Genomic DNA, 23,702 nt, shown 5'->3' on the forward strand with positions numbered 1-23,702 from the left:
ACCTGAAAACAGACAATAAGCACTAAAAGCTCCATATCTTTGTATAAAAGTCTTTATTTTCAAATTAACTGAGTTAAAAATCAACTTATTACTAACTCGTCGTAGCAGCCTTGCACAGGTCATGTGTGCGCAGGACAAAATAATCCCTGTCCACCATAACATGGAATAAGGCAAATGCACTTTGGTTTATAAGCCACAAACCATACATCACATTTCCAAATACTTTGTTTCTATGTGCACCTCCCCACTCACCCCTATATGCATAAATAGGGTGTGGCTATATGAGCAAACAAGGGCGGGTCTGCAGCACAGCTTGGAGGGAGATGATGTAGGAATGAAATCTCCATAACGAACAAATAGTAGTAATAAAGAATTATTTTATTGAGAAAACCAGGGAATACATAGTTTGTTGAGAAGTATTCTTTTTTACTTGAGAAGCACAACATCACACTCCATACAGCCGCTGGACAGACTCCAACTACATTACAGTTTTGTCTGAATTGTTATTGTAAACACTGACAGTGATTCCTAAAGCACTATCTCTGAAACCATTAACACTTAAAGCCACTGCATTTACCAAGCATGCCAAACTGAATGCACCTTCTCTGCTCTACACTCAGTTTGTAATTTTATAACACACTTCTAGCAAAACTATAAAAAATGATACATTGTTGCACTATTTGTCTAATTGTCTGTCCACATTTACATGTGCTGCCTAGCCGAGGACAACATGTGAATGAAGTCTTATGGCCAGACCCATGAAAAAAGGTGAGATTTAGTTTTTATGCCTCTGCGCCAGCAACAGCTGTGGCCAGAGGAATTATGTTTTTGGGTTTTCAGTATGTATGTCCCATTTGCATGAATCCAATACCTCTAGAACTCCTTGAGTGATTTTTCAAATTTGGCACAAATTTCCACTCATGGATGAACTGATTAGATTTTGATGGTCAAAGGTCAAGGCCCCTTTGTCCTTGTCTCCATCCCACTCTTGATAATGAGATATCACAGGAACTCCTTGAGGGAATTTCTTTAAATTTGACACAAACGTGCACTTGGACTCAACAATGAATCGATTAGAATTTGGTGGTCAAAGGTCAAGGTCACTGTGACTCAAGAATTCTTCTTCTAATTATGAAAAAACTTCAGACAAACGAAGTGATGACATTTTATATCCAAAAGGTCAACTTCACTGTGACATCATAATGGCCCTTATTTAATGTCATCACTCAGGAACAGAAGGGGAGACAGTTGGTCAGATGCTGAATTGGTGACAGTAATCTTGAGTGTACATCTCAAAACTGTGCTGATTGTATAGATCTTCTGTGCTGCTGGGTTAAATATGTCCGTGAAGCCTCACCATTTAGAATTTGTAGCTTCTTTGCAGCAACATCCATATTTGAAACATCGTCTCCTGTCATGGCTACATATATGTAAATTCGGACAGACATGGCTGTAAACTGCAACTTAACTGACTGGCGGAGACATACAACCATGAGGTTTTCTAACAAACGTTTTTCTTTGATTCTGCTGAGCCTTTGTTCTTTGAGGAGTGCTAGAACAGAGAAAAAACCTTTCCTCCTGATTTTTATTGATTATATTATTTGTATATGATATACATCCATATGTTACATATTTGGATACTTGTGTGTATGTGTATTTACTACTGTACATGTACAACAACTTTATAGCAAACTGCTATACCTTTAACGAAGAAAAAGCCAAAGCCACAAGTATTTTTGCTTGTATTTATGCTATCAGTGTGTAGTTAGTGCTTTGTGTGCTTTTTCAAATGTTGATTTATGTATACTGTATTAACACAACTAGAATTACCACTTTACCACGTTGTATGCCTCTGCAAACCACTCAAGTTGCAGTTAAAGTTGACATCCATTTGTGTGAAATCATGGATGCTTCACACACACCTTCCCCCGGCAGCATAGAAGATCTAAACATTCAGCACAGTTTCAAGGTGGACATCCAAGATAAGTGTCACCATTTGAGATTCTAATCAAATGTCTCTCCTTCTCCTCCTGAGATATGACATTTAGTAATGGCCAGAAAAGTGTTCATGTGGAAAATTATGATGTCACAGAGAAGTTGACCTTTGACTGTTTGGATATAAAGTGTCATCACTTTTATTTATTTATAATCAATTCTATTCTATTAGACATTTGTGCAAAATGTTGTCATAATTAGCGTATGAATTCTTGAGTTAAGGCAAAATAACTGTAAGGTCAAAGTGACGTCAACCTTTGATCTTTTACCACCAAATTCTAATCAGTTCATCGCTGAGTCCAAATGGATGTTTGTGCTAAATTTGAAGAAATTCCCCAAGGGCGCTCTTGAGACATCACATTTATGAGAATGAGACCTATGAGGTCACATTAACCTTGACCTTTAACCACCAAAATCGAATCATTTCATCCTTAAGTCCAAGTGGAGATTTGTATCAAATTTGAAGAAATTCCTATCAGGCATTCTTGAGATATTGTATTCATGAGAATCAGACAGAAGTATGGTCGGACGTTAATGTGTAGAATTCTGCAAAAAGAGCCTTTAGTTTCAAAGATAGTGCCAAAGCACTCAGAAAAAACTGTAAAGGTGTATTCATTCCCTTTGATGTTTCTAATCTCAGAATTATGCATGCTCTTTTCTCTTCAGTAGCTTTTTAAAAGCCAGCTTGAAATCGTCATTAAAGCTGGTGTACAGCAGGGGGTTGATGAGAGAGTTGATATAACCCAGCCAAGTCAGGAGGTCTGTGATAAGCTGAGAAGGCTGTACTATTCGCAGCCCCACCAGGACCTCCTTTAAAAAGAAAGGCAGCCAGCAGATAATGAAGGCCCCGAGGATGAGGCCGAGGATTCGAGCTGCTTTCCTCTCTCGTGACGTACATATCTGGTTCTTCTCATCCTGCCCATCCATGTCCTTCTCAAAGGATGGGATGCGGATGGTGGCGTTAAGTTTGTCAGTAGCCAGTGCGGGATCTGAGTTGGACAAGTCTGACACGCAAAATGTGTGGGAGACACGGCAATGGTCTACAGAGTTCTGACTGCCCATGCTGCGGGTGCTGAGATGTCGAGAGGAGCCCCGCTTCTGGTACAGAGTTTTTGCGGCATTGTAAATCCTGTAGTATAAGATAAGAATGACGATCATGGGAATGTAAAATGCCCCAAAAGTAGAGTAAATAGTGTATCCCAGGTGATCATGCTCTATGATGCACTGTCGGAGGCTGCCGTTGATAGGCCTCTGCCTCCAGAACAAGGGTGGCATGGATATTAAAACTGAGATGACCCAGACTATTCCCACCATGATGGCGGCACGGCGGGCTGACCTCTTGCGAGCGTACTCAATAGCTTTGGTGATGGCCCAGTACCGATCCAAAGCGATGACGCACAGGTGCAGGATGGAGCAGGTGCAGCAGGTCATATCCATGCTCAACCACAGCTCGCACACCACCTGACCCAGGGACCATGTCTCCATGGTGATGTAGAGGATGCTGATGGGCATCACTAGAAGCGCCACCAGGAAGTCGGTGACGGCCAGAGAGCAGATGAGATAGTTGGCGGGCAGGTGAAGCTTCTTGGTGGTGCAGATGGCGATGATGACAGCAGCGTTGACAAGGCCAGTAAGGAGGGTGAGGATGATGAGTACGACTACCACCGCCGCCATCCCGTCTGTGAATTGGACCACCTGCAGGCTGGTGGCAGGTGGGACAGTGCAGTTTGTGTTATTGGGTCCCGACGCATTCCCCCCTGGGCCTGGGTAGCTTTCCATGTCCATCCCTGGACTCTGGTTGGCCCCTTCCTCCCTTCCTGGAACCACTCCCAGGGAGACAGTGCTCCCTCAAGGGTCAAAGGTCATTCTGAAACAAAAAAAGAGGCAAAATGTACATGAGTCCAATTCTCCCATGATGTGGGGTGTAATGAAGGTTATATCCTCTAGAGGCTGCTAGCAGGACTTTTCACAATTTTGTGTGTTAAAACACTGTGGGGACAAAAAGATACATTTTATTAGAGTTTACTCCATTTACTTTACGGTCTTCTCTTGCAAATGTGTTAACATGTTTTCATTGGTTTCACATATTTTTCACACCGTTTCAAAACAGTTAACATAGATCTCATAGAAATACCCAAAGTTCTATTTGATAGACTGTGTTAAAAAAGGAAAACATAGATTCACAGCTGCTAGAAGTGACTAACACACGTGTCTTAAACTGCCTTGCAAACTCTTTGATCAGCCATCAGCCCTTATGCAACTATAAAAGATGCCGCATCTGTGTTGTAATTTGCAAGCATGGATCAAAGACGCCAAAGGCACATACAAATGAATAATGAATATAATAAAATTAATAAAGAAGACTTTCTCTCTTGTCTTTTGTTTACTGTATTTCAATGCAGCATCTTCACATGGTGTAAAAAAAAAAAAAAAAAGTTCATACTGTGATATGCCTTCTTTCCTCTTTTGGCACATATAACTACGTATAGTATCAATAAATGGCACAGGCATACAGCACAAATTAAGGTCGAACCGGCTCATATTGACAGCTCTATGTTGTATTTTGTTGTCTATTGTGTAATGCAGTGGTTCTCAAATGGTGTGCCATGATGCCAATCCAAGTATGCCATGGGATTTTGTAAGAAGCACACATTAGTATTACAATATTCAACTGGGCCTACAGAAAAAGTTAGGAGTGATTTTTTTTTACAGTATATCATGCACATCCATTAACCAATAAAGGTGCAAACTCCAGCCGAAAAATTTTATTTAAATTCATTTAATTTAAAAAAACCTTCACAAGGAACCTATTTGTGGAAACGTGGGAATTATGAGTGTGTGACACATCAAAAGCTCTGATTGGCAGTCATTATGAGGGATGATAACAATTAAAAGGAGAAAGCCGTGAGTTGGACAATGGGCTTTGTTGTACAGAACAAATTACAACAAAGCACCAGTGAAGACGACCTACCACTGAAAGAGAAGAGAAAAAACTGTCAGTGCTCAGTATCACAAAAGCTACCAGCCTTATTTTTTTCTTATTATAACTCTCTTATGTCGTGACAAGAGTGACAACACACATTACAGAAGGTATTGTACACGGATATAAATACTGGTTTGCCTTGAGATTTTGGCTCGCTCTTTGGTGTGTCTTTGAAACCACTGGTGTAATTATTGATTTAAAGAATATATTAATTTGACCACATGCTGTGTTGATTCATGGAAATACATGTTTTCAATGTTTTGTGAGTGTTGGAGCATTATGCAAACAAAAATGTGTCATTATGACTTTCAGCACAGGCCCGTGTGTCAGCTGTTTGAAAATATAGCATCTGAATGGACAAATGTGTTCAAGCAAATGAGAAAAACTCTAAACTGTGAGTCTTTTTTTAGTTCACCAGTCTGTCCAACTCCCATATTGTAGGGTGTAATTACAGCTATATCCTCTAGGGGCTGCTAGCAGGACTTTACTCATGTTAGTTTTTCTCATGTGATCACAGCATGAACTGTATTCCTTTCTCCAAAGATGGTTTTATTAGATGTAATAAACCCTGCTGCACTTTGCACCTGCACCTTTCTATATGTTTATTTATTTATTAACATGTTTTGGGGTTCCCCTTTGAAATACTGTAAAAATTGATTTTTAATTAGGAAAGTTAATTTTATTATATTTATTTTTTATTTGTATGTGTCTTTGGCCTCTTTAATCCATGCTTGCAAATAGTCACACATAGGTGGCATCTTTTAAAGATGGATCAGGACTGATGGCTGGTTGAAGAGCTGTGCAATTTTTTTTACAGGTACATTAGAGATCCATAATTATGCAAATTATTTGTATCAGCTATGAATCTATGTTTTCATTTTGTGTTTACACAGTTAATCCAATAGAACTCTGGGTCTTTCTATAAGATGTGTGTTAACTGTTTTGAAAAAGGGTGTAAAAACGTGTGAAACCAATGAAAATGTGTTACCACATTTGCAAGAACAGACCTGCTATACTCAGAAGGTGCTGATGATCAGATGAATTCTAGTTTCTTTAAGCGTGACTTAGTAATCGAGAACAACTGTAAACTGTCAGTACAGTTTGTGAGTCCCTCTGATAATGTGAGGTGTAATTAATGCTTTATCCTCTAGGGGCTGCTAGCAGGACTGTGCTCAAAAACAACAGTCGTCAGTGATTGGGCGTGATGAAGCAGTCCTTACAGTTAGTGCTGCATTGTGTGTCCATGAGACACTTTGTTTCAGAATAAAACACACAACCTCAGCCACATAAGTTCCATGGGAGTTCAAAGAACAAGCGTGCGAATCCTTGTTCTCTGATTAACTGAAAGATTTGATGAATGAGACGCCTGTTATTGCTGGGTCATTCAAGTTTTTCAGTCCCTCAGAAATTCATTAAAGTCATTATGGAACAAAATGTAATGAGCAATACATCTTACCAGTACAGTGTTACTTTATATTACAGTTTTCCCTCATTAGCTGAGCACAATTGTCCATTCAGAAGTTACATTTTTAAAACAGTCCACACACAGGCATGAACTGACAGGCTCTGAACAAAAGGACACATTTTGTTTGCAAAATGCTCCAACACTCACAAAACATTAAAACATGCAACAAAAGCAAATATTTCCATCAATCAACACAACTTGTGGTCAAATTACAGTTTCTCTTGATTGCTAAGACAACCTCAGGGTGTTTTCACATTTAGTCCTTTTAAAATGAACCGAAGTCATTGAATTGAAGCTAAAGGGATCCACATCTGTTTACAAACTCTCACACAACTCAAGCAGTAATCCGATTCTCATTTGCCCAGTCAAATGCCCAGTGCTTCCCAAACACATGCATTTTTGTAAAAAAAAAAACAAAAAAAAAACCCATTTCTATTTAAAACACATATGACATGTTGTGTTGAGTAGCGCTGTTTATGTGGAGGTGTTATAAATAGGGTTTTAGCAAAAATGCATGTGTTTGAGAAGTACTGAGCATATGGCTGGATAAACGAGACTGGGATTATACTGCATGAGTTGTGTGAGAGATTGGATATAGTTTTGTTGTTGTTAAGGGTGGACCCTAATGACTTTATGGTGAAGGCATCAACAGTTTATGAGACAATGGGCCCTTGGGCACAAAGAGTTCATTTGTGTCTCTGTGGACATTTTGTGTCTCTTTGTAGTCATTTTAATTCATGTAGTAGTCATTCTGGCGTCTCTTTGAGGCTGCCCTCTTTTATAGTAATTTGGTGTCTTTTTAAGTCATTTTATGTCAATTTTGTATTTATTTTATGCCCCTGGACCTGTGCCTGATACTCCTGTTCAGCAATCCATCCATTTGAGGAGGCATGTGGGGAAAAACAATTTTCTTCACAAATTCAACGTAACATAGGGGGAAGTATTTGATGGAGGGTTAAGTATTCCTTTAAGACCATGAGATGTGGAGAAGTTAAGTCAACTATGAGAGAAGATTTTATTTTTTTTTTAAAGATATTTTTTGGGGCATTTTAGCCTTTAATCGACAGGACAGACAAGTGTGACAGAGGGAGAGAGAGGGGGAGTGACATGCAGGAAATGGCCACAGGCTGGAGTTGAACCTGGGCCCCTGCGGCAGCCTTGTACATGCTCTACCACTAAGCCACCGACACCCCAGAGAAGATTTTTTTAATCAATCTATTATTTTCAAGATCAGGAATGACCATTCATGCTCAATCTAAACATGTTTGACAGCAGAATAGCTGCTCTGAGAAAATATAACCTCCTCCACCACACGGTTCCTTTCATGATATTCTATAATAGTTTGTATTGTGCCTTTTAGTAATTTGTATAATAGTCATACAAATGAGTGTCAGTGTGGATCTGTGTTAAGAAGCTTTGGAGTGGAAGCCTCTATTCATCTCCAGTATTAACAAAACACTGAAATTCATTTGCAGTTTTCAACCAACAGCAGCACATTAACCTGCAGAATGTTACTGAAAGAGATGTTTAACCACAAGTGCTTTCTTTCCCTGCAACAACAAAAAGGTGGATCTTAAATGATGGACCCATTCTCCTTCATTGTATTGATACAAGCTATTTACTGTGAAACATAAACCGATTTCAGCTGAAAATGTTTTCTTGTTGTTCTATGACACACACATCTCCCAAATGGTAAATCCAGCAGCACACAGCATGCTGATGTTGTACAGCTCGTGGAGCCTTGAGTTACTGCTGAACCACTGTGAGGCGGAGAAGCTTATAGGGTGTGTTGGAGCCGTTAAGTGGAGACTGTCACTTACAACAACAGCTCAGTGGCAGCTGTCACTGTGGACATGGTTGACTGCTTTTCCTGTACAAGCTCTCAACACACATCAGCTGAACCAATAATCACAGGCAGGTGGTCCGCAGCAGTGGCATGCTGTACATACAGCCAGATCCCCAGGGAAAAACACACTGACAGCTCAAAGACTGATTTAGGCACAGATACCTGGAATGAACTCTAACTGAGTTACACCCTCTAAATCCAATATCTCAGAGTACACTGTCTAATAAGTCCCCCTTTATAAAGGTTGTTGTAACTAATGACTTCCTGAATGGTTAGTAAATCATTTGCTGATGTTTTTAAGATGAGTTATAGGCCATTAATAAGAGGTTTGCCAGGTTGTGAAATATCTATGGCTGGTGAGTCATTAGTAGTCGAGTCATTGATAAAGTGGGACAAGTGTCTCACTCTCTAATCAGCTTTCAGCAAAATAGTTTTTTCTCTAACATCCATCAAATCTTTAATAAATTGTTAATAAATGGATTTTGGTCCAGACTTTTCCAGAAGGTCAAATTATCCATTAAAGTGGTAATTGGTGAGCTATAGAGCTAAAAGAGAAAGCAAGTGCCCTACTGAAGAGGGATAAATACAATCCACAATCCACAGATAGTTTTCATAACCTGGCAACCCAACATTTGTTCTTATTGATGTCTATTAACTGATCTATAAGGCATTAGTAAATGATTTATTAACTGTTTATGTAGTCATTAATTACATTTTATAAAACGCTTATACAGAGGGCCCTATTACATAGAGGCACCAATCTTAATTGAGTTTTTTATCTTAAACCTTCTTCAACTTTGATCTCACACTGTCAAATCTTTCAAGAGGACCTGTTATGTTGTATGTTACATCGGCCACTTTATTGGGTAGGCATGTAGACATGGTCAAGATGACCTGCTGAAGTGTAAACCGAGCATCAGAATGGGGAAGAAAGGTGATACAAGGGACTTAAAGACTGCTTTTAGAAACAGCTGCTCTACTGAGATTTTCATGCACAACCATCTCTAGGGTTTACAGAGGGTGGTTGCCTGGTCTGATGAGTCTATGCTGTGACATTCAGATGGGTCAGAATTTGGTATAAACAACATGAAAGCGTGGATCCATCCTGCATTGTATCAACAGTTAAGGCTGGTGGTGGTGTGATGGTGTGGGGGATATTTTCTTGGCACATTGAGCCCCTTAGTACCAACAGAGCATTGTTTTAACACCCCAGCCTACCTGAACATGCAACACATTCTTGTCACATATTGACGTTTTGGTCTTTCCACGTCCACATACAACGTGCAAGGTACCCTGGGTGCATTGGTTGTTGATGTTCTGGGACACTGTGTCAACTTCTCTTCTTTCAAGATGCACCTCTGTTTTCACAGGGAATTTAGTGTATAATTTAGTCTCTTTCAAAATAAACACACTATGTAAACACCACAAATTGACATTTTTTTACCTTCAACAACAAACACACAAGGTTGGGTTAAGGCAACAAAAACACATGGTCAGGTTTAGGCAACAAAAGGAAATGGTTAGATTTAGGAAAAAAGGCGGTTTGGCTTAGACTCTTACGGGACGCGAACTCCGCTCTCTCGAGTGAAAATCCATGTTTGTTGGCCTCTATAATCACAAGTTCACAATCCAACAAAGCACCTTCAGGATGTGGTGGAACAGGAGATTCCCATAATGGATGTGCAGCTGACAAATCTGCAGCAACTGCGTGATACAATACAGACCAAAATCTCTGGGGAATTTTCCATCACTTTGTTGAATCTATGCCATGCAGAATAAAGGCAGTTCTGAAAGCAAGGTGTTTATATGGTCAACTTCTCCAAGCACACTACTGTAAGTGTTTATACTACATAGCCTACACTGCTACATGAAGCCACATGCTAACATCGGTAAAACATGTCATCTTGGTTGCTTATGTTATTTTCTCCTCTATTCCTGCTGGAACATGGTGAAAGTGCAGTCAGCGCTGCCTAGTTTGACTGTTTGACAGTTCATAAGCAGTGACTGACATGAGTGACAGCTGTGTTAGAGAGTCCTTGGCTCTGATTGGTTGTTTTTCTTCACATGCAGTAATGCCATTGGAGCACTAAGAAGAGGAGGAGGAGGGAGACTCTGTCTGCTGTATTGCTGTGCTGATGCAGTGATAATTTCAGTAAAATTCTTACAAGTTACCAGCTACAGCTTTTATCCTGGTGTCATCCTCTCTTGGTAACTGACTCAGCTTGACATCACTTTACAGGCCTTTAGTTTTCAAATGATAAAGAAAATGATTCCATTTTGCAGTCATTGTACTTTTGTAAACACAAAGGTACAATGACAATGGTACAATGAAAAGTACTACTCAGCAAGAAAGGCTTTTGATGACTGAACAAGAAAGCTTGATGTTGCACTCCAAACAAAATCATTTATTTGTGTTATGGTAAGTTTCATTGCTTTGCAGAGTTGAGAGAAAGATATGAAAGAGACACTTCTCTGCTGAATCCAAGATGAGTCATCAGTACAGCAGGTCTCAAAGTACAATCCAGCAGGAGAGCTGTTTGGTTCCTGCTGTCTCACTGCTATGAGGACTCTCATTATTACAGTTTAAGACACAGGCTGTATCCCAAAGCTCTTTCACTCCTCCTCCTCCTCCTTCAGTTTTGAGGGGCGAGAGACTGAATGGAGTGAGGGTGAGTGACTATTTGGTTGTCCATAATCAAAAGTGGACATCTGTTACTGATGAAGTAGCACTGTCATTAAGTGAAGCAGTTTGAGCCCACGATATGACTCATCAAAACCAACTCAAGTTTACATGCACCAGTGTTCAAGTTGCTGCTATCAATTAGTAATGTTACAATCTCAGAATCCATCTGCTGTTGGCCTGATGACAATTTAGCCTCTGGTGGCAATGGCCAATATTTCAGGGCTGATGTCAGCCAGCTGATTACATTTACTCTTGCCACTGGAAGGGGTGCAGTATGGTGGTCCCACCCAAGCTGGGTCTAGTATTTAGTTAACAGTACAAATGCATGACAACGCAATTTAGGATCACATCCTTATGGGTTATAATTAGCACTACTGAACCCCGGCATGGTTAAAAAAGGTTGCATCTTTTTTTAATTAATCACTTACTGAATGCTCCACCCAGTGAGTGTGCTCAGTGACTCAAATCAAACACACCTATAATGTTGTGAATGGCTAAGTCAGACTAACATGCTACAATGCTCATGCTGGATCTGCCAGCATGACTTCTGTTTTCACTGAGGAAGTTTTTGTGGTGCTTATATATGGCTATTTGCACCTGATTTAAATGAAACTTGCCCACAAACACAGCAGAAAAGGCAGCCTCCAGGGGCGATTCTAGGATCAGAGGTTTAGGGGTGCTGAGCACCCAGAGAGCTGCCCGGCCAGGCAAGATATTTTTCACTGTTTTGTACGCAATTTCATTCCCACATTTGTGAAAGGAAAGCACAACACTTTTTGGGAAAGTCTGTGACTAAACCATCAAATCTGATAAAGGTTATTTAAATGCTGAGCCACAGCAAAAGAGGAATGGATTGGAATCATAAAAGAAACATATCGTAACCCTAATTTCTGGGGGAAGACAACTCATTTTGATACAGCAGCTCCTCAACATACACACAACATACACATAAACAGTATGTATGTTTCTGGAGTAAACCAGCCCCCTACAGTGAGTACCAAAATACCAAAAATGGACCTTGGACTTTTTTTTGGACTTTTATTTGAAATGCAATGCACAACATGTAACATTAACACATTAACAGTAATTGATGGGCATCCAGTCAGTTAGCTAGTCAGGAGCACCTTGGCTTTAATATTAACACATGCACATGACACAACGGCTAGCTTCTCTCATTCCAATTCAAACAGAGGACAGTGGTACTGACCACCTGTAACGTTTCCTAGCTAGAAAAAATGTCAGCTAACTCCTACCTAACACCATAAACAGTGACCTACGATTAAATGCAGCAAAAATGAGGACTGGTAATGATAATAATGTGTTGGTATTGAGTGGTAGAAGTTAAGAAATGTTCCACATACCCTGGTTTAAGCCAGGTACTTACACCACTACTGCATATCACCCAATCTGGAAGGCAGCGCATTGCTCTGTGCGGATAGAGCGCCCAGAGCCCGAGTCGGGGAAAGGTGGGAGGGATGGGGTGGATCAAACCATATTTTACCGTATATACCGTATTTTTGTTGTTAAAATATTATGTTTCAACCAAGTACTGTATGGTTTTGACACTTTTCTAGCTTGTTAAAAAAGGACATACAGTAAAAAAATAAAAAACTCTCAAATTTTAGGGGTGCTTGGATTCAATTTAGGGGTGCTTCAGCACCACCAAAAATGGGCTAGAAACACCTATGGCAGCCTCGTGTGGCAATTTGTGGATGCAACTGATCAGATGTCACAAATGCTTACCTGCTCATGAACAGGTGGCATTCAACAGACTTAAACAATACTCGAATGACCAAACCTCACAGAAGATAGGTTTACGATAAGAATACAAAAACGTTTTCAAAATTATCAGGCTATAAAATGAATGTAGAAAAAATGGAATTATTGATATTAGAAGTATAAATAACTTGGAAAACATAAAACAATTTTAAATGCAAAAGTATACACATGTAACACATTTGCTGTGTACAGAATAATCAATTTTACATATAAAGCCCAATAATACAAATCATAGTTTGCCTCACAGGGCTTTACAGCATACGACATCCCTCTGTCCTTAGGACCCTCGCAGCAGATAAGGACCCCACACACACACACACAAAAAAACAAAACCTTTAATGGGGGGAGAAAAAAAATGGTAGAAACCTCAAGAAGAGCAACAGACCGGACTGTTGCAGTGCCGATTCATGTGGAGCAAGCAGTGCAAAGCCAGTCCTGCCCTGGTGAGGGCTGTCCAACACACTGTGAATGGTACCACAGACAGCAGGTGGTGCACTCAATCTAAAAAAAAAGAGAGAAAAGAGACCTCTGAAACTATCCAAGCAGTGTGTCAGGTAATCATTCATCCCAGGAGGTTGTACAATTAAACAGTTAATGAGAAATCATGATAATGCTTAGAATTGTATGGCAATGTCTATCAGATACTAGATTTAAATCTTAGCTGTGGTCGTCTGTGTTCTCATGTTCCCTCAGCTGCTCCAGTGACCGCTGAAGTGCAAGACATGCAGGTTAAGTAAATTAAACTACACGTTAACAATAGCTGTGTGACTGTGAGTGTTCACCCAGTGACCGTGAGGTAACCCATCAAGGTGCATCCAAGGCAACCGACATTGGCCGGGACGTGAATTAGTCTCCTTACCCACTCGTCCATCTCAGCCCCGGAGCTCTCCTCCCCACAAGCCCAACACAGCTGGGGCAACAGTTGCCATTACAGACACAAACAAGTAAACCTGGAAGAGTCCTTTGTACCTGTATTTGCCAGCAGAGCTTTAGCCATGTCCATCCTTAGCATGGTCACACCCTCCTGGTCCACTGCATAGTGGATCTGCTGGGCCAGCAAAATCTGCTCTGCAAGCTAAAAGTCTGATGAGTGTAATTTGAATGACTCTTTAATGACAGGCACAGAGATCACTGAGTCATCACCTTGCACACAAACACCCCACATGATGTGTCCTGCTGTTTTGGATGGGCCACTGTAGAACATGTCCACCTACCAATAGCAGGACACTTCTGGCGAACCAGTGCTCTACACAGAACACAGATTGACCACAGTCAGGAAATTGTAACATAAGCCCAGGTAAGAGGATTTTAAATTTAAGACCACTTGAATCATGTTAAAGGCCCTCAAAAGGACAAGCTTATGCCAGTCTAGTGAAACAGTATAGTCATCAGGAAAATGATGTAATTCGCCTGTTGCTCCCCCAAGGTTATCCAAAATGCATGAATGCACATGTCTAATGCACAAATTACAGCTGATTCACCTTGTTACATGTTTACATCTCTCAATCTGTTGCTGAGTGGCCCCACATGGATCAAGGTATAAGGACCTCATCTCCTTCAGGTACATGATCTATGGAAATGCAAAACAAATATTAGCAACCCCTCAAACATAAGTGTCATTGTTGTGTCCACATCTGTTAACATTGAGGAATACTCACAATGAGTGTCCAGTGTCCTTCATGACAGACTGCTCCTGCAGCCACATCACGATCAAGGGCCAACTACAACAGAAATCAAATAAGATATACAATATATATCTAACTGAGAAAAACTCACTGGATTGCAAAGGCATAAAAATGAATCCTACTCACCTGTTTCAAGCCTGTCTGTTTGCCCTGCCACACTGCTGTCATTCCATAGCTGTCTATAATGACAGCACCACTCTTCCTCCCAACCATTGTTAGGTATGCATTAATGATCTATGAAAACAACAATGTGATTAATCTGTCAAGACGCACATCAGTCAAATAATTTTTCTTTAAGGTAGGCTACCTGACTTTCCATCTCCTTTCCCGGGGCCAGGTACAAGAGGTCCTCCATATATAATTTATATGGCCCCAGCCTTGACCAGAGTGTGGTTCTTCGCCTTCCTGCCCATATGTCTCTCATTACTGTAAAATAAAAATAAAAAAACATTGTTATGGCAGTTATTCATGAATTGCATAATTTGGGGTGTACTCTATCAGTGTACTTACAAATATCTGCACTGAGTGGAGGTCCTTGGGCTTCGCAGCTCATGGTTTGCCTTGCTGGGGGTATGACTGATGTGGTGGGTGGGTCAATGCGGGGACCAGCCAGAGGAGTAGGATCAGACAATTTTTTGATTTTGGCAGGGGTCCTCTCCTCTGGCTGGAAGTAATGAGTCAAGTGGTCAATGTTTACTCTTGATTGTTTCCCCCTCTCTGACACCATGTGAGCAGTCTTCTCCTCCAGCTTTGATATTTTGAAAGGTCCCACCAAACTGGCCTCCAGTTTGTCCCCTTTTCTCATGGCCTGCCACGCATTTTTTTTTCAGAACAAGGTCCCCCACTTTAAAATTGTCTGCTTGACCTCTGTCCTCCTTCCTCTTGCGGACCTTTTGCTGTTTGGCCTCAATATTGGCTTTTACCTCTTTGTAGATTGTGGCCTGATCTCGTAGTCCCTTGCAGATCTCCTCTGTCTTTATGAGGTTGCAGACCTTCTCTTCGGTCACCTGCCAGGAAGAAATCAGTGACATTGCAGGGGACACAGATGAGCCAAATTCAAACTCCAAACAGATGAGAACAATTGGCAGTCTTACGTCATACTCATTTGGGACCTCTGAGGGATACCTGGCCTCCCTCCCAAACATCAGGTAGTACGGGCTGTATTGTGTAGTCAGCTGCTTCTTGATCCTCAAGGCAAACATAGTTGGCTGGAGATACTGGTCCCAACGGTTGGGGTGCTTAGCCACCAGTTTGTTTAGGGACCTTAAAATGCAGAATTCAGGTACACGCATGAGGAGGCAAAAGATAATTTGGGTTGTCGTGTATGATAATGCAACCCTTTTCCAGAGAGTGCCATTAATGATTACCTGTTCAGACTGAAACAGGACATAAGTGTGTTAGGCTATTAAGGGCTCAAGTTCAAGTAACTATACCTCTGTGTCGTGCCATTCAGCTTTTCCACAAGGCCATTGGTCTGTGGATGGTAAGGGGAGCACAGGCTCCTCTTAATGCCCAGCCTCTCACACAAACCATAGTTGACCTTGAAATGACCATTCAAATGAACATGAGCTGAGCCAGCACAGCAAAAGTTACATGTTGGTGATCCATATTGCATAATCACTATACCTTGTTGCGAAATTCTGAGCCTTGGTCTGTTAGCAGCCTTTTGGGTGCACCAAATTTGTAAAAGAAATCAAGAATACAATTTGTCACCTTGTCTGCTGTTTTGCTTTTTAGTGGGTATGCCTCTGCCCATTTGGTGAAATAATCAACCATGACACATATGTACTGGTTGCCACCATCTGTTACATTGAGTTTACCCACCAAGTCCATTCCAACCAGCTCGAGAGGCTTGGTTACCTGGGGAGGAAGAAACAATCATGAGTACTGCAGTATCACTACTGATGTGATTGAAAGATTTGACTGCATGTCATATGTAATTTACCTCTACTGGATTGTACTCCCGCTTTTCCTTGATGGTAGCCCTCCTGGCCTGGCACTGGGGACACTAAGCAATCTAAACAGACAAAGATTGTAACATTGAGATAAATTTTTTTTTTTAAATAACTGTTAATGATTTAGACTGACATGGTTGGCCTTTGCACATACACATACAGTATCACAATATAAGGCGTACACACATAACTACCTTACACTCCTCTGTTCTACTTTTGAACCTGAATGTGTATTCCACTTCAATTTTATGACAATACCAACTCACCCACTTGCGAATGTCATCCTCCATGCCAGGCCAATAATAGCGGGCAATGATGGCACTGTGGGTTTTTTCCCCACAGTGCCCACCCAAGTCGCTGGTGAAACTCCACGAAGAGGTTGCTAGCTTCCTCAGCCGTGGAGACCACTTTGGCAAGGTGCTCGGCCTTGTTCTGCTTTCGCCGACAGATGTAGTAGAGGTCTCCATCTGGTGTTTAAATGTCATCATATTAGATTACTTGGAGTTTTATCATAGCAGATAATTATTGTGTTCTTAAGTCCATGTGACATGCATCCTTACCCTTTATCCTGAAGGTGTAAGCTCTCCTCCTGATGACAAATCTGTCTCGGCTGGTTGACCCCTCAGGATACCGATTGTGGAGTTTCAACTCCAGCACCTCTTTCATTATTTTTGTATCCATGTTTCTGTCCCTATATTTCCTGCTCCTCCCTACCTACTCCTCGCGCCTCCTACCTACCCTTGTTACTCCTACCCTCACTACTCCTACCTACCGTCACTACTCCTACCCTCACAGACACAACACACTAGCACACAACACACACAAACCTACAATTCCACTCTCTTTAGATCACAAATAAGCACACTTCACTGTCACAATCACCACTCAATCACCACTCACAATCACCACTTACAATCACTACTCACTCTTTCTTGCACTCTGTATTTTTCTCTCTTTCTGCTCACTGTTCAAACTCCTCACGAACAAACCCACAAAGTTGTGACCTGTTAACCACCCTTATAAAGACTACCCCCTGATGATTTGAGTTATCTACACCTGAGTACAGTTACCTACACCTGTGTGTGATTATCCCATTGACTTTTGTTATTTATTTACTTTTTAATTTCATTCTTGTTGCATATTGGGTTATCATGTCTGCACTGAATAGTGTAGACTATCGTTGTGATGACTGAGTGAATTGTCTGCGGCCGTTATTATACAGCATGATTGTTGGTATGTAGCCTACACATGTTACATCACCAGTTAATCTGAGTGGATCACAATTTGCCACAGCTCATGGCAATCGCCACACTGCGCTCGAGTTGGATGTAAATAACTCAAGACTTTCATTTCCAGACTGCACATCGACTTGACATCAGATGATACAAACTACAGGACTGACAACTGAACATTTTCTACAGGATTCATTGACATTTGTGGTGATCTGTATCTTAGTTTTGCTGTGTTCATGAATTGGGACTGACAACGTAAGTGACTGTGTTAATGCCTGCTGTTCACAATACCGCAAACAGCGTTTGCAGAGTTTTCCTGTTGATGGAACTACGTGTGCGCCATATCATTATTTATCTGATGTCAAGTATTTCTGAGGACTGATGATGCTTTTATACAGCCTGGGAGTGACACACAGACAGAGACTGGAGTGTTAAATGCCATACTCAAGTGTTCGCACATACAGAGTGGTAATGTGTGACGCGCTCAGATAAACTTATGATACACACAGGTAGGTGGACAGACATGATTAGGGACATAACATAACGTTGGTATTGCTGGCAGTTTATCATGTGGCTACGATGTGTGACGCCTCACTTTGCTGGTATTTTAGATGCATTTAGATTTTATTATTGTGAAGCGTTCATAGACGTGTATGCAACAAGACAACTGCGGATCGTGCTAGCTTGGCTTCAAATTCTCCGTGGATGTAACTTTGGGATGTCCAGCAAACCATTTCTATCGTGGTGTTTGAAAGGGCACCGTCACATAGCGGAATAAGTAAAAGAATGACTGGCTGTGAACATAAATGAATGCGATCGACAGGTTAGGAGTTCAGTGTTTATTTCCTCGTTATTCCACTGTGGGTTTCTCAAAGGCCACACCCACAACACATCTGTCTCACCAGTTAATTCACACACCAGTTAATCCGGCACACCGGCTGCTTATGCTATGTACTGGGACACTGCTAACACTGCTGCCAGGGATCCGGCTGAGGAGGAGCTGGCTGCTAATGTTATGTACCGGGACACTGCTAATGCTGCTTGCCGTGCTGCTGTAGCTCAGTCGTAACTGTAACTGATGCTGAGACTCTACTGACTGTGTGACTGGTAGACGGCGGTGGGTGGCGCAACAGGCCAAAACACAAATTCAAAATATAAACATGATTTTGCGGGCCGTAATATTTTTTTTTAAATGCGAATATTCTGGCTGTACTATTGTTGTCGGTGAGATCAGTATGTTATATTAGCATTATTCCTTAGTCTCTGTGACATATTAGGAGGATTTTATGACTATCTGCTTTAGATTTCTTACATATAGCTCCTTTAAAGCAGATTGCCAGCCATTGTCTTGTTTTCCCCTGGCACAGGATAAACTAAATGTTTTTGTGCCACAAGGCTCTTGCTGAGCATAGAATTAGTTTAGTTATTACTGAGACCTTCTTGTACTTCTTAAAGTGGCTGCAACACATTGCAATTTTGGACAGTCCAAGATGAAAGCTGACGTTTGTGAGAGATATGGTGAAATTTTTGGTCATCAATCAAAAGCAGTAGTGCTTGATCACACTGTAAGACACGTCCATCAACTAGTGATTTAGATTGATCGCGGCAGGCCCACATCATGAAATGATGCAGCACCCTTTTTTGTTTTGCAGGTCACTGTGCTGTGCAGTGTACTTCTGGGAAGGTTTTGGTCCCTGTTTTTGCTGTGGAGTCAGCGCTCTTGACTTTCATGCTACTTCTTAGTACAGAGAGCTGCAGATGTGATGCAGTGGCACAGAGAGGGAGAAACGTTTCATCGCAAGACTCCAAAATAACATTATCTTCTGTCTTTTGCTTGGAATTGGTAAATTTACAGCTCAGATACTTAATATGACACAGTCTTTGGCTTTTGTTTTGTCACATAGTATTGGCAAAATATGTTGTTGCACATTGTGATTCCATCATTAATAGCGTTAGCTTGTTTACTATGTTAAATGAATGCCGCTGTCACACTGAACGTCCTGCTGAGCCCCATTCAATATTTATATGGAGAAAAAAAAGAATCAATGAATATTCGTATTCAACAGCCAAATCTGATTCAAGTGACATGAGACTGATAAAAAGGCTAATGCATTTTGAGACAGGCCAGGGTTACGTTTAGGGTTGGCCTCATCACTCTAGGGTGGTAATGACATTGGGTTGGGCAGTCCACCATTTTGGTCCAGACTGAAAAAGCTGCCATGAATTTCAGCGTAGACAGCCACAGCTCCCTCATGATAAATTATAGCGCACAAGCCAAAATTTAGGAGCAAACGCCCTCAAAAGTAGTGACATTCCCATCAGCCTCAGCTGTGGTGCTATAAAAGATAAATGATAGCAAGCTAACAAAACTAAGATGGTTAACATCATAAACACAACACCTGCTAAAAATCTTCAGATCAGTACTGACATGGAATACTAATATTCTTTAGGCTGAGGCGGATACTAGCCTTGTTCCGGTTCCCACGTTAAAAAGCCTACGGTAATTTTCCAATGGATTACTGCAGAAAATAAGCTCTGTGTCAAACAAAAGTTTATGATACTTGCATGTTTTGTTTTGTTTTATGATTTTTGAAGCATAAATGCAACTGCCAGAAGTAAAAACCTATTGTTGGGCTATAAAAGTACTACACCATGGTCACAAGACTCCAACGTCGCCTCCACAACAAGGCTGTCAAGTCGCGTTCGGCGTGATGATGCTCATAAGTCTCATTTAGTCACTTGTTAGCAACTGCTTTTTTTGAAGATATACAAAAGCTTCAACATTAATGAGTGGAGTATTAACTGATGTATTTTAAGTGGTAGAACAAAACATGAAAGTCTCTTAAGCTTGTGTTAACCACAACTGACCAAACAATCAAACCAAACAAACAACTGACTTCAAGACAAGGGAATCAGGAGTGCAAAACTCCTAACTAACTAATTTCTGGGTTTTAGGACTCATGTCTGGGTTTCTGTATCATGACCATGTTAGCATGCTCATTTTAGCATCTAGCTCAAAGAACAGCTGGGCCTAAGCACAGCCTTCTCAGAGCCACTACTAGGGCTGTAGTATCTTAAGAGCACCATATACAAGTGGTAATTCTCTAGGCACTCATAACAAAATTGACTCTAAGTCAGTAAGTCCTAAAACCCGGACATGAATTAGCATTTTACCACTCATGGTTCCCTTGTCTTGAAATCAATAGTTTTTTTAAGGGGTTTTTGGTTACCTGAAATATGGTCTGTGGTTAACACAAGCTTTAGAGACTTTTACATTTTTTTCTCCAACATAAAATACATCAGCAAAATACCCTGCTCGAGAACCTTGAAGTTTCTATGTATCTTAAAAAAGGCTGTTGCTAACAAGTGGCTAAATGAGGCTACAGAACATCATCGTGCTGAGCTGTGTTGAATATGGCTCAACAGTCTTGTTAAGGTGGTGACGTTTAGTCTCTATGTACAGACTCTGCATTCTGTAGGCAAACCCCGGAGATCTTGCCTCTGGAAGAAGAGCGGAAGAGCCCTGGTTTCTGGTTGTAGGCTGTTTGTAGTCTGCGTGATATTGACCAATCACATTTGAGCCGGCTGCAGTTGTTGTAATGTAATGTATAATTAGCCGGTGAATACTGGGAAAATAACTCCCGACAGGGGAATAGAACCCCTACGCGCTGCTTATTACATGGCTAATATAAATATTATAAATTATTTGAGACAGAATCTGCGCTACAATAGCTACAGGGAATCAAGAGAAAATGAAAATCCTGAAATATCATGAAAATACTCTGTCTTTGTATCTTGTAAATGATTATTTTGAAGCGGTAATGGCTACGTTAGCCCGATAAAAAAGTAACTGTTGTCAGGGCAGCGTCCCTAGCAACGGTTGGCTACATAGCAATGGTCATTACACAGTAATATCAGACCTCTGAATGCTGTGACTGACCAATCAGAATACAGCATTTAATAGAGCGGTGTAAAAATTGAATATATGCTACACAACATCGAGCATCCTATCATGAATATGTCCTTCTGTCACATAGTGTATGTCCTTGCTGTCGGCTTCTTGAAGCTATATTGCCTGACACCCAGAAATTAAACACTCTCGCACCCTACTCAACAGAAATGGTGTTGCCATGTTGCTTTTTGTCAAGCTTGTCCAACCTGGCAACAGTAACTGATGGAGGTGGGACTTTGGATCAGTCAGTAAAACAAAAATAGCAAAAATAGATTAGAATGTATTAGACCCATTTCATACATGTAACATGTAATTGAATAGATGTGATGTAATACACTAGAGATTAAAAAAAAATACATCATACATGTCCACATTTTCAGCTGGAAGATGATCAGTAAGTATTAATATTCATCACTGGATCGACCGACTCGTTCAAGGCTAGTAACTCTCCTTTTGGCACAGCATTCAGGAAGAAACACTATGAAGGTCAGACTCTCATCTAAAGGCAGTGTTTGAGGTGACAAGAGATGTGCACAAATAAAGGCTCATGATGCCTTCAAGGACACCCACACAGGGTCCCACAGGATTTCCAACCAATACTGTCTGCTCCAACAAATGCACCATCCCACTCCAACCCATTCACTAAGATTCTGATCACTACCTACCAGCAGCTGGATTTTTTAATGTAACACAATGCCATTACATTTACATTTATCTATTCATATCTATTCGACGCCTTTGTCCAAAGCAACATACAAATAAGGTACAATCCAGACCAGAGCAGATCAAGAGTGTTGCCAGAATGGTGTTACAGTAGTCAAGGCAAGCGATGACCAGAACCTGACAAGGAGTGGCATGGCATATTCAGCCAGATGAGACCTAATCTTTCTGATGTCATATGATGCAAAGCGGCATGACCGAGTGACAGAACAGTCTCGGTGAAGGTTAGTTGGTCATCAATCACAATGCCCAGAATGCCCACAATGCAAACTTTGTTGGAGAGAACAAGGCAGAGCTGAGCTGGATACAAATGTGCTGAACAGATATGGAGTACAGGTGGCAATTACAGCCACTCGATGTTTAATAATCTATAATTCAAATATCCATTCCACCTATCCATCCATCCCTTTTCCACCACTTTTTCAGCGGGCTGTGTGGGCTAAATATGTCAATAAACAAACTGAAAATAAGCCTAATTAAATCATTTAAAAGTAAAAACCACAGCATCAGCCTGAGGCAGTGGAAACTAAACGTGGAGAAATAATATTCTGGATCATGACCCTTTCCCTCTGATAGTTAATAGTGTTTTCCATAGCAACAAATACAAACCAAATGCTGAATCATCAGCCTTCAGGGCAGTAGTGATAGCATTATTGTTCACAGATAAGATCTGGATTACATTTGGCAATGTCATTTAAAATAAAAATTAAATAAATATGCAATGGAATATGCAACCTACTACCCCTGCAGTGCTGTTTATAAGGTCTTCATCTACAACCTCTAGAGGAATATTTCCTGAACAGGTTGGGAAAAGTCATTCTGAATGGGGCATTATAAAATCCTCCATTGTAGAGGCTTGGAGTTGTGGTCAGAAAGTTACTGATGCCTGTTGTGGCGTCACCTGATAACGTAATGTTAGATCGGTTGGGAAGGAAGCCATCAAATTGAAGAAGGCCTTTCAAGCTTAGTTATCCCAGGAACTGGGAGGCCAGGTTTGGTGGACATCAAAGCATAAAGTTGGGCATGGCAAAAGTTCAGGGAGGAGAAGGACTTGGCGCCACAGACACTTTGGCTGTCCAACTGTCCAGAGTAGGCTTGTCACGATACCAGAATTTCAGTAGTCGATACCAATACCAGTGAATTTCCATGATTCTCAATACTCATTCGATACCACGATAAAAATCAAAAAACAGAACTCATGTATTTCTAAATTCACTACTTTATTAAAACTGTTTCAAACTTTATCTTTAACTCAAAGGCCCCATTTACACCACAAACGATCCACAAGCGGTGCAGCAACACACGTGTATTCACACCACAACCGAACAGACGTGTTGTGCTGCTGTCCCATCAAAATGCAAACCACACCCGAACAGTTGGTGGTGGTAGTGCAATGTGTTTGCAAAT

General features: G+C 40.9%; 3 protein-coding genes across 4 annotated transcripts in view; 1 reads left to right on the forward strand and 2 right to left on the reverse strand.

Annotated features, from left to right (window-relative positions):
• Positions 1 to 23,702, forward strand: part of LOC125897389 (xaa-Arg dipeptidase-like) — a 649,571-nt gene that overhangs the window by 217,411 nt on the left and 408,458 nt on the right. The window lies entirely within an intron of this gene.
• Positions 2,428 to 23,702, reverse strand: part of LOC125897394 (5-hydroxytryptamine receptor 1E) — a 52,855-nt gene continuing 31,580 nt past the window's right edge. The window contains exon 2 of the mRNA XM_049590704.1: positions 2,428 to 3,862. Within this exon, the coding sequence (XP_049446661.1) occupies positions 2,638 to 3,780 (1,143 nt within the window). The 5' untranslated portion in view covers positions 3,781 to 3,862 and the 3' untranslated portion in view covers positions 2,428 to 2,637. The remainder of the gene's footprint in view (positions 3,863 to 23,702) is intronic.
• On the reverse strand, positions 13,606 to 16,427 carry LOC125897414 (uncharacterized). The gene is made up of 8 exons (XM_049590747.1): positions 16,382 to 16,427; positions 15,531 to 16,296; positions 14,947 to 15,443; positions 14,744 to 14,862; positions 14,563 to 14,670; positions 14,410 to 14,472; positions 14,233 to 14,321; positions 13,606 to 13,997 (listed from the first exon to the last, which is right to left on the reverse strand). The coding sequence occupies exons 3-8, from the start codon at positions 15,239 to 15,241 to the stop codon at positions 13,880 to 13,882; spliced, it is 792 nt and encodes a 263-aa protein (XP_049446704.1). The 5' UTR covers positions 15,242 to 15,443; positions 15,531 to 16,296; positions 16,382 to 16,427; the 3' UTR covers positions 13,606 to 13,879.

Source organism: Epinephelus fuscoguttatus, linkage group LG11 (assembly GCF_011397635.1).
Source record: "Epinephelus fuscoguttatus linkage group LG11, E.fuscoguttatus.final_Chr_v1".
In the NCBI taxonomy this organism is placed as follows: Eukaryota; Metazoa; Chordata; class Actinopteri; order Perciformes; family Serranidae; genus Epinephelus; species Epinephelus fuscoguttatus.

Coding starts and splice junctions, on each gene's coding strand:
- LOC125897414 (XM_049590747.1), bottom strand. CDS start 15,241: ATGAGAAAAGGGGACAAACTGGAGGCCAGTTTGGTGGGACCTTTCAAA. Junction 14,863..14,946: donor TCCACTCAGTGCAGATATTT/GTAAGTACACTG, acceptor TTTATTTTACAG/TAATGAGAGACATATGGGCA. Junction 14,671..14,743: donor GAAAGGAGATGGAAAGTCAG/GTAGCCTACCTT, acceptor TTGTTTTCATAG/ATCATTAATGCATACCTAAC.